General features: G+C 48.9%; 1 protein-coding gene across 2 annotated transcripts; it reads right to left on the bottom strand.

Annotated features, from left to right (window-relative positions):
* Positions 1-1,272: 1,272 nt before the first annotated feature.
* SLITRK2 (SLIT and NTRK like family member 2) lies at positions 1,273-10,528 on the bottom strand. 2 transcript variants are annotated; one of them, XM_058154629.1, is made up of 3 exons: positions 10,357-10,528; positions 9,614-9,706; positions 1,273-3,892 (listed from the first exon to the last, which is right to left on the bottom strand). In XM_058154629.1, exon 3 carries the CDS (start codon positions 3,847-3,849, stop codon positions 1,273-1,275), a length of 2,577 nt encoding a protein of 858 aa, XP_058010612.1. In that variant the 5' UTR covers positions 3,850-3,892; positions 9,614-9,706; positions 10,357-10,528. The 2 variants fall into 2 exon arrangements, with proteins under 2 accessions (XP_058010612.1, XP_058010611.1); XM_058154628.1 differs by lacking the exons at positions 9,614-9,706; positions 10,357-10,528 and adding an exon at positions 5,556-6,069.
* Positions 10,529-11,243: the final 715 nt, after the last annotated feature.

Below are 11,243 nucleotides of genomic sequence, written 5' to 3'. Positions count from 1 at the left end.
CACTCATACTCACACAGAGATATATGCATATGTGTTGGTGTATATTTATGGGTATGTATGTGCATATATACACACATGTACATATATGTATGTGTAGACACACACATATTCCCCAAACACTGGAAATGGAAACTCTTGGCTTTAAATGTATAAAAATATCTAATTTTAATGCAGAAAAAAATATATTACAAGTAAAGTAATGTTCTCTTAATTAGGCGAATGATCTGAAAAACATTGAGCATTATAACGGTGTTAGGAGCTGCAGCTTAAGAAATATGGGAGCCCTGTGGATCAGGCAGTGTTGATTTTGTGTTAACTTTTTTTTCTTTTAAAGAACTATCGCTCCCAAGTGAGAGAGCAGGATACCCCAATCCACTGCTAAATTCTTAAGTCATTTTTGAAACGTATGTCAAAATCAGGCCAGAAATAAAAAGTGGAATAAAAGAACATTTTTACAGTTCAGTCCATTAAAAAAAAAGAAACAATCTTCAGAAAGAAATTCTCTTACATGGATTTTGCTCATCACCCCTTGTAGCAAAGCAGGGCTGAGATCCGGTTTACACACTTCCCCTAAGTAAAAAATAAAATACAATTACCTTCATATCATGATGTGATGATGTATTTAAAGTGCAAAGACACTTTAACGCACACATACAAATGTGACGCCCAGTGCTTGTACTTGACCATTGAAAAAGAAGTACTGTCAATATTTTTATTTACAAAATAAAATAAAATAAAAAAGGGAGGGAGGGAAGGAAGGAGAAAGACACTTCCTAATCTAGTGAAGGAAGGACAGAACATCTGTTTCAGACATTATTGTTCCATCTCAATTCTCTGGATGGGGCCCACAGGTGTCGAGAGAACCTTTTCGTATCGTCTCTTCATCTTTTTTCCCCAGAAATAACCCAATGCAAATGTTCCGAGAAGAAACATTCATTCAGTTCTCAAAAAAGGCCGAAGAGCCGGGGGGAAAAAAAGGAGGAAGATATGCAAAATCATAACAATAGCAATAATTATAATAACTTAAAGGGAGTTTAGTAGAAGACGCCCATCCCAAAAACCTGGCCTGATCTGAAAATGTCTTCATTGATGATAATGAGGATGATGAGAAAAACACCCCCCCCCCCCAAAAAAATATTATCCTTATTCTGGGACCAATTTCATTGGAGGTCTTCAGTTCAGATCTGGCTTGCTCTTTTTTCAAGACTTTCCCCACCCATCCAATGCAACCCTCCCCTTCCCCAGGTTGTTCCCCCCCCCTCACTCCCCATTTCACAACTGACTAATGGCAGTTTGTTTTTCCAACACTTCGAGGTAATCCGGTTCGGCCTGCAATTTTCCTTGCAGCAACGGGAGATCTGGTTTGGACAGTTCCGTAAAATACTTCCTCGGAGTCCCGTACAAAACCGTTTTATTGAGCCTGTCTTGGTTTTGTCGCCTGGACTCATAGGAAGGGGCGAACTGCCTTTTGGGGAGGGTGCAGAAATTATATTGGACCATGCTTCCGCTGGGCAGCTCCTTCACCCTCTCCACCAAGTTTTGATACAACAGTTCGGGCTCTCTCGAAAAAGACTGCTTCTCGAGCATATCCGCCGCGGTGATGGTGAAGGCAAAGCTGGCGGAATCGTCCTTCTTCGGCTCCAGATTGCTGTAGTTAAATTCGTGGAGATTCCTGTAGTAAGCGACGGGGTCTCCTTCCTTCTGCATGTAGATTGGATTCTGGCACATCTCCCCAACGGGAGGCGGGATGTAATTATAGACGTGCCCTTCTGCTTTCTCGTGGGCCTCGCTGTTGTAGCACCCGTACTGCAGTTGGAAGGAACTGATGTCCAAGTTGTTGGCACTGCTGGGCACACTTGGCAGACCCTTCCGGCGTTTGAGAACAAAGACAAAGAGCCCAGCCCCAAAGCAGACCGACAAAATAAACACAACCAGAAGGCCCAAAATTAAGACGGAGAGGGGGACTTCAGTCCGCATTTCCGGAAAAGCGCTGGGGAAGATACTGAAGGCTGATGGCGTATCGGTGTTCAGATTGAGGGACAAGAGAGAAGAATCTAAGAGGTTGGGGTTCTCAGGGCAGATGGCTTCTTTGCTCAAGGTCTTGAGATGTTCTCCAGCGTGCTTGGCAGGAGAGTCACAGATCACTTCGTTGATTACCACCGGGCTTCCTGACTGCTGATGGTTTTGCTCGGTGACTTGTTCTATCCAGTATCTCAGCCCCATGATATCACAAGTACAGTCCCAAGGGTTTTCTTGAAGGTCGATTTGAATGAGGGCTGAAAGCTGGTCGAGGACACCTTGCACAGGAAGATACGAGAAGTGGTTGTTTCTCAGGTTGAGTCTAGTTAAGGTGGTGCCTCCAAAGACATTGTCCGGCAGAGACCTCAAGAGATTGTTGTTCAGAAAGAGGAGGTGAAGATTGCCCAATGCATCAAAGGTGCGTGGCAGGATCTCTTTAATCACGTTATACTCTAAATAGAGATACTGTAAGCTGTGGAGCCCTTCAAACATGGAAGGATACAAGACCTCAAGGTAGTTACCATTGAGATAAAGCCGGCGTAAACTGGTGAGGTTAGAAAAGGCATCTTCTTGGATCACAGCAATCCTATTGTTTCCCAAATGTAACAAGTCCAGGGATGGATAGTCCACGAGATCACTTTTATAGATGGTTTGCAAGTAATTGCTTGTCAAATAGAGTTTCTTTGGACTGGTGGGCTTGGGGTGGAGATCGGAGATGTTGCCAATTCTTTTCTCCTGGCAGTTGATGTTCAGCCCGTTGTCAGAACTTTGTGAAGTGCAAGCGCAAAGGTTCGGGCATGTTAGGGGCACGGGAGATTTGGTTTGATAAACCATGATGGGCCCAAAAATCTGCCTGTCTTTCGAGACGGTGACTCGTGGGGTTGGACGGTTCCTGGTTTTGGGTGGGCGGCTGGCTTTGGGAGCCCTGGTGGCCCCGACAGCGGAGTTAACTGTTGGGGGAAGTCTCTGGATGTGTGTGTCTGAGTGGGGAGGGTATTTCTCCCTTGGGTTGGCATCCCCCACACTTTTTCGAGGGCAGAGGTCCTGCCTGGTGAGTTGGGTGACATCTTTGCCATGCAACCTGAATGGGGTCTCGCACACGATCTCCCCGACAAAGACCGTGATGGTATCTAGCCAGGCTTTGAGAGGCAGAAGGTCACAGGTACAGTTCCATGGGTTCTCCTCCAGCTGGATTTCCATAATCCCTCCGATGTGCTCCAAGACGCCAGCAAAAGGCATCATTTTTAGCCGGTTCCCTCTAAGGTCCAGGTGGGTCAGGAGGACAAAACGAAACACATTGCTAGGGAGGGATAACAACAGGTTGTCGTTGAGGATCAACACCTTCAGCTTGTTGAGTTTGCTGAAAGCCCCCGCCTCAATGGCCGTGATGTAGTTGTAGTCAGCTTGGAGATACTCCAGGCTTTCTAAGCCTAGGAAGGTGTCCTCCCGCAAGATCTCCAGCTTGTTGTTGTTGAGGTGCAGCCGCTTAAGAATCCGAAGGCCCAGGAAGGCCCCAGTTCGAATCTCTTCCATGTCGTTGTAACCCAAGTGGAGCGTCACGGCATTGGAGTAGTTGACAAATTCGTTGGGGTAGAGCCGGGCGAACGCATTCCCGTTGAGAAAGAGTTGGTAGATCTTGGACGGGGGAGGCAGGAGGAGGCCGACCGTTGTAAATCCCTTGTTCTCGCAATTAATATTCAGCACGTTCTCCTTCTCCTCGCAAGGGCAGCGGCTCTTGCTGCAAATGTCTTTGGCAGGTTTGCGGCTCTCTGTGGTCGGCGCGATCCCAGCTACTGTGAACACGCTCAGCAGCCAAACTCCCTTCTGCATCTTTATGGAGCCTCGAGCCCACCTTCTGCGCCAAGAGTCAAGCCTTGAGGGAGACGAGGAAGGCAGAAAACAAGGCACGTCAATCAAACAGCACCCAACTCTTCTAAAAGGCAATGCAGCAGCAACCCCAATGACACAATCTTCAAGGCTCATCCTCACCTGGGGCCTTTTGGGGGGCTTCCTCCTCAAGAGGAAGGGGTGTCTGCCCTTTTCACCCCCACCTTCTCTCTTCCTTGGACCCTCCCCCCCTCTCTCCCTTCCCCACCGGAGCTATGATTCTTTGGAGCTGCTCTTTGGGAGTCTTCCTCAAGTTGTCCTCTTCTGCCTTCCCCACCCAATTCCAAAATATTTGGGGTGAAAGGGAGAGAGGAAGAAGGATTTTTTTCAACCTGCTGAGGGACAACAGTCTTCTCCTCTCCATCACCCACCCACCCCCGTTCCCCTTGCCTTCTCCAGATGGTCACCTTAAGATGGGGATTTTCTGACTCAATGGACCCTTCACTTCTGCAGCTCTTCCCCTTCCCCTCCATCTCACACTCTAGTGCCATGGAAACTCTTCTGGGAGAGGAAGAAGTCTAGCTCATCTCATCTCCCCTCCCCTGCCCCGTGGCTTTGCCCCAGCCAGCCCCCTACTCTCTGTTTCCAGTGTAATCAATAGCTCTTGGTGACTGGAAAAAATATTTTCTTTCCTCACCCCCCCCCACCCTGCAAGTTTCCACTTGGCCTAATTATGCCCAAAGGGTCCCATCAAATAGTTGAAGGGCACCATCAGTTGGGGAAGCCTTGTTCATCTTCCACTAGGAAAACTGGACGACAGGAACCTCAGAGAAGCCCCCAAACCCATATTGGAGAGTTATCTCAAGATAAGACTCAAGACTTTGGGGGGGGGGTGTCTCCTTCCATTGCTCTTTAATTGGCCCTGTCGGGAGGCTGGATGGTCCTCTCCAGATACGCAAACAAGCACAAACGCGCTTTCCAAACCAAACCACCAAGCTGTAGATAGAGTCTATAGAATTTACTCTCTTGTTTCTCGCTGTTCATCATCACCCGCCTTCCCTATTAAATCCGAGGCTTGGGGTGGGGGTGGGGAGTGAGAAAATTGTGGAGAAGAGAAGGACCGGGGGTGGGGAAATCGGGGGTGGGTGGGTTTGCTTTGCTCTCTTTCTTTCCTTTGGAAATCACGGAAGGCACATAAAATTCAAGATAGAGAAAAGATTCCTTCCCCCTCACCCGGGTGGTCGCGTCTCCGGCTTGAAATTCCTGGACTTCCCGTAAGGAGAGTTTAAAGGAGAGACGCGCAGGAGGAGAAAGATCTAAAGCAACTCAATGCAAGCCCCCGACACCCACCCACCCACCCAATAAGCCCACAAAAACCCTCCTCATCTCCGGAACCTCCAATCTACTTTATACCCCCCCACACTCGCCGACACTTTGCTGCACCCCCTCAAAGGCGGAGAGGGGTTGAAGGAAACGAAGCCCCCCACAAGAACTACCAGCAAATGAAACCCTCCAGTTTTGAGTCCACCCGGAGCGAACGGCGACCCCTTCCCCGCACCCACGCATCCCCTCCTGCCGTCGACTTCCAAACTGCCAAGCTCGGAAACAGTCCGTCCGTCTGTCCCCCCACCACCACCACCGCAACCTCCTTTCCAGAACCACCCACGCCCCGCGCCCGCAGAGCCCCCCGGCTCCGTTGCGGTACTCACTCATCCGGAGAATCGCAACCTCTCCGTCTTGGCCCGGGCGCGCAGCCACGAGGTCAGCATCTTCCGCGTCGGGGAAGGGAGGCGGAGGCGAAGCAGCAGCAGCAGCAGCGGCAGGAGCAGCAAAACCCGGGGCGGGCAAACGGGCTTGCAAAGCCAGCAAGGGCGGGCAGAGCTGGGCACGGGCTGGGGCTGCGCCCGCCTCCGCTTCCCCCAGCGCGGAGAGGCGGGCGAGACTTTCTCTCTCTCTCTTTTTTTTTTTTTGCCAAGCGCCCCGAGCGAGCGTGCAAACGAGCGTGCAAGCGAGGCTGGCTAGTAAGTGCGGCGCGAGGGATGCGCGGGTGGGCGGAGGAGGAGGAGGAGGAGGAAGAGAAGAAGAGGAGGAGGAGGAGGAGGAGGCGCGCAGTCCTTCCGACGGGGCGAGGCGGGCCAGAGCGCAGCGTTGCGCGCAGAGCTGGGCTCGCCCGGGCTTCTCTTCGCTCCGCCGGCGCCTCCAGACCTCTGAGTTACTTCGGCTGCCTGCGGGCAGGCTGGCCTCCTCGCGCGGAGCCAGCGCGGCTGACGTCAGGCGTGGGGCTGGTCTTGGCCGGCCGTGGGGCGGGGGTAAGGCGGGGTGGGGTGTTAAGAGAGGGATGCACGGGCGGGAGGGGCGGTCAAGGCGGAGATGCGATCCAGCGCCGCTCTCCAGCTGCTGAAAAAGGGGGGGGGATGGGGGTGGCAGCAGCGGTGGTGCCCTATTTCGGGTGGGGGGTGGGGGGATGTGGGTGAGGAAAATGGGGCAATTAGCCCGGGTGTGGGAGGGAGAGTTTGCGGAGTGGTGGAGGGACAATGCGGCCTATGGAAGAGGAGTGATGGGGTGAGGATGGGCGCTCCTCTCCGGAGTGGGGTGTGAGGTGGAGATTTCTGCGTCTTTTTTTCTTTTTTTCCTTCCCGGAGATAGGGAGGATCTGGCTGGGAACGATGGGAGTTTCAGCTTAAGGAATCTGGAGAGTGCCAGGGGAAGGAGAGCTCAGGCTGGGGATGATGGGAGTTCTATCTCAGCCTATCAGAGAGTGGGGTTCCTTGGTGCTCTCAAAGCTTGGTGGGTTTTCTTGCAAAACGAGCCCAGGGAGCACCAAAGACAATACAGTTCAACCCTGAGCTGCAAATATTCTCTTGGAGAGTGCTTGGGGATGAGGAGCTGGGGATGATGGGAGTTTTAGTCCAGGGCATCTAGAGCATGCAAAGGCAGTCGCTGGGGCTTGATTCGTTTTCAGGGTGAAGGAAATAAATAAAAATAAAAATAAACCAGGAATAAATCTCAGGACTCACTCCTTTAGAGAGGAAGAAGGGGGGGAGGGGTGTATTTGCTCCAAGTGTAAGGACTCTCCTCCCAAAGTGGGTGGGTTTCAGGAATTAGAGTGCTCATCTCCCCCCCCTCACACCCACACATGCACACACACTTTTCCCCCCTGCAAAGCAGTCAAAGTTAATCAGAAAAACTTATTTTCTCTGCCAGCTGAACTGCTTACATTTGCTGTTAAGAAAAAAACTAGGTAGATTAAAAAGGGATAAATGAAGACAAGGGCCGGGAAGAAGGAGGAGGAGGGGAGGGGAGGAGGAGGGAGGAGGAGAAGGAGAAGGAGAAGGAGAAGAGGAGGAGAGAATTCTGGAATTAGGAGGAGGAGGAGAAGGAGGAGAAGGAGAAGCAGAGGAGATAACTCTGGAATAAGGAGGAGGAGGAGGAGGAGGAGGAGGAGGAGGAGGAGGAGGAGGAGAAAAAAAATAGGGGGGGGGTCTGATTTTAAAGTCCAACTCCCTGGGTGGGGTAAGGAGAAATTTAGACCTGAAGGGTTTCTCCTTTGGAACAAAAGGACCATATATGCAGTATAATAAGCCAGATGTTTTCCCCACCTTCCTGCAACCTGCTGGATGCCTTTTATTGCTATTTCATGCAGCATTTGCTGGTTGGTTCTAACTTTCTCTTATCGATCTATTCTTCCCCCCTCCCCCATGATCTCCTCCCCGCCCCACCCTGGCTGAAATTATTTTGCTGAGAAACGGGAAAGGTTAATATAATCTCCAGCCGTTTGGTGGGTCTTCTTCATCCCAAAGAACAATTTCCATCCGAACGGCCAATCCTATCAATGCCATCGACCGAATTCATTCTCACGCTCAGGGTGAGGAAGGAAACACCCATGAGAAGAAGAAAGAAGAAGCAGGCAATGTCTACATCTAAGCCAGCACGAAACCTTAGAAGCAAATTCTACTCTCTCTTGTAAATCATCAGAATAATATCCAATTTGAGCTTCTGGCTGCTACCTCTTTTGATTCGGCTGTTTCTCTTTTCTGGATCATTGGATACAGGATGAGACACACTTTTGAGGAGCCAAATCACACCGAAACTACTTTCAATACACCCCAAGAATGCAAAGTGGGAGCCACACAACTCAATTTCTTTGAACCAACCTATTCAGATTCAACCTGGAAATAAGGAGAAAATTTCTTGACAGTGAGAGTGATCAACCCATGGAACAGAAGTTGCCTTCAGAAGTTGTGGGAGCTTCATCACTGGAGGCTTTCAAGAAGAGATTGGACTGCCATTTGTCAGAAATGGTGTAGGGTCTCCTGCTTGGGCAGGTGGGTTGGAAAAGATGACCTCCAGATCCCTTCCAGGTCTGTTAATCTGTCTGCCAAGGAACAGGGTAGGGTTTCCTGTTTCAGCAAGGGGTTGTCCTAGAAGACCTTCCAAGGTCCCTTCCAAATCTGTTCTTCTAGTTTCTGTATCAACATTCCTTTTGCAGGACTGTTAATTAACAGGGTGACCCTGGAAATGTGTCCTAAATGCACCCTAAATGCGACTGGGATATTTACGGGACCGCCTACTGCCACCAGTAGCCTCCCATCGACCTGTGCGCTCTCACAGGGAGGGCCTCCTTAGGGTGCCATCGGCCAAGCAATGTCGGCTGGCGGCCCCCAGGGGAAGAGCGTTCTCTGTGGGGGCTCCTGGCCTGGGGAACGAACTACCCGTGGGGCTACGCTTACTCCCCGATCTCCGGACCTTTAAGCGCAAGCTCAAGACTTTTCTCTTTCATCAAGCAGGGCTGGCCTAATGATAATTTTAATTGAGGGTTTTTAGCGGGGTTATTTTATAATTTTATTTTCCTATTTTAAATTCTTGGCGTATGGAATTAGATTTTTAAATATATATTGTATTTTAATTTTTTGTACATTTGTTTTATTCATGCTGTACACCGCCCTGAGTCTTCGGAGAAGGGCGGTATATAAATCTAAATAATAAATAATAAATAAATAAATTTCTCTGCCCTGAAGGGATTGCTCAGATTCAGAGGGAATCTGCACCTTCTTTCTGTTCAGGTTGTGCCTGCTTTTAAAAGGGACACCATCTTCCACCAAATCCCCAAATCATTCGCACTGCTCTTCTGCTGCTTCTCCTGGGCTCTGGGGGAGCCTGCTAAAATTTGTGTGCCAAAAGGAGATAACTTGAAACTTCTACACTCTTTTATGATGCCTTGCTGTGGGTATGGGCAAGAGTCCAGATCGAGAAACAGATTGTTGTGATCCAGGCCCAAGTAGGTAGGAGTAGACACAATCAGTTCAAAAACAAACAAATGTTATTAGAACAGCTGAGAATTAACTTATTCTCAGTGTTGTCCAAACTAAATCAAAGAAAATTCTTCTGAACACAATTCTTCAGTCTTATCACCAGACTTGGTCTAATAAGGCAAAAGTTCAAAAGTAGAAGACGCCGACAAGAAATAAAACACCAAGACAAGGAGCAAGGCTATCAATGTTGTTTTCCAACAAAGAGCCCAAACGCCGTTGCTGGTCTTTTAAGCCTTATGGGAGGGGCCAATCATCTCTTGGTCCTACTCCCGAGTCGTCCTCTTTGCTCGAGCTGCTCTTGCCTTCTGGCAGCTCTTCTCATGTGTGCCTTAGGAACAGGCTCCTCCCGTTACTTGTCCCAGCTTCTGCCAATCTAACAGTTTGAAAGCACATAAAAAACGCAAGTAGAAAAATAGGGACCACCTTTGGTGGGAAGGGAACAGTGTTCAATGCACCTTTGGTGTTGAGTCGTGCCGGCCACATGACCACGGAGACGTTTTCGGACAGCGCTGGCTCTTCGGCTTAGAAACGGAGATGAGCACCGCCCCCTGTGCAAAATAGATAGATATGTGTGAGATAGATAGATAGATAGATAGATAGATAGATAGTCATAGATAGATGATAGATAGATGATAGATAGATGATAAATAGATATAGGTAGATAGGTAAGTATATAGATATAGGTAGGTATATAGATATAGATATAGATATACAGTAGATATAGATATAGATATAGATATAGATATAGATATAGATATAGATATAGATATAGATACACACACACACACACACACACACAACTCTGTACAAGTCTTTCTGATTTGGTGACCATATACGAAGAGGAAGAAGAGGAGGAGGAAAAGGAGGAGGAGGAAAAGAAGGAAAGGAGGAAGAGGAGGCGGAAAAGAAAGAGGGGAAAGGAGAAAAAGAAAGGGGGAGGAGGAAAAGGAGGGGGAGGGGGAGGAAGGGAAGAGGAGGAGGAAAAGAGAAGGAGAGGAGGAGGAGGAAAAGAAAGAAGGGGAAAGGAGGAGGAAGAGGAGGAAAAGAAAGGAGGAGGAAGAAGAGGAGGAGGAAAAAAAAGAGAAGGGGAAAGGAGAAAGAGGAAAATCCATGGAGGCTTTGTGGATTCTCCCTATTTAGAGTCTGTGTTTCCGTGTCTAGCAGCTGCTGGGAGAGACAAGGGAATTAAAATTCATACCCTGTTCATGGGTTCTGGGAAGCCTTCGGTCCACTCTTTTCCATGCAATTCACATTGCTGCAGAGTTCCTTGTTTGGATTTAATTCCTGCGTTTCCGAGGAGGAAGCACTGCAGTTTTTGCCCAATCAGCACTGAAGCCCAGAGGAAGATTGCAGGTTGAGGCATCCTTGCTTCAGAACCAGACTTATATACCGAACTGCAGCAACGGTCTGCAGAACAGTGAAACCCGAACGGGCTGGAGATAACGCAACGCTGATGGGAAATGTGTCCCAACCAGCAATAAATTGATACTGGAGTGTCACTCGCCTTTGGACAAGCGACAGGCTGGGGTTGTTTGTTTCTCTGCCTCTGCACTGGATCTAATTGGCAGTATTCCTGGGTTTCCAAACAGATTGTTTCCATTCTCTGCAACAGAACACAAAAGAGTTTTTAAGGACTGCAATGGGACCTTCGGAAAATAGGGCTCTGAACTCGGATTAAGTTGCAGCGAATTCAAAGAATCTTTCACGCTCACACTGGATGCTCCAGACTTTGAAAGTCTCGCTTCCACAATCAGCGTGAATGCTCGCATTTAGTTCATAGCAGCACTTACGGTAGCCATACATTTTTAGTAAAGGTTTTAACAGATTTAACAGAGTTGGAAGGGACCTTGTAGGTCATCTAGTCCAACCCCCCCCCCACCCAAGCAGGAGACCCTACACCATATCTGACAGTTGGCAGTCCAGTCTCTTTTTGAAAGCCTCTGGTGATGAAGCTCCCACAACTTCTGAAGGCAACTTCTGTTCCATGGGTTGATGGTTTTCAGTGTCAGAAAATTTCTCCTTTCCAGGTTGAATCTCTCCTTGGTCAGTTTCCATCCATTTTTCCTTTTCTGGCCTTCGGGTGTC

The sequence above is a fragment of the Ahaetulla prasina genome, chromosome 11 (genome assembly GCF_028640845.1).
Source record: "Ahaetulla prasina isolate Xishuangbanna chromosome 11, ASM2864084v1, whole genome shotgun sequence".
NCBI classification, from domain to species: Eukaryota; Metazoa; Chordata; class Lepidosauria; order Squamata; family Colubridae; genus Ahaetulla; species Ahaetulla prasina.
Note: the sequence above shows the minus strand (reverse complement) of the source record. Positions and strands in the feature narration are given on the sequence as shown.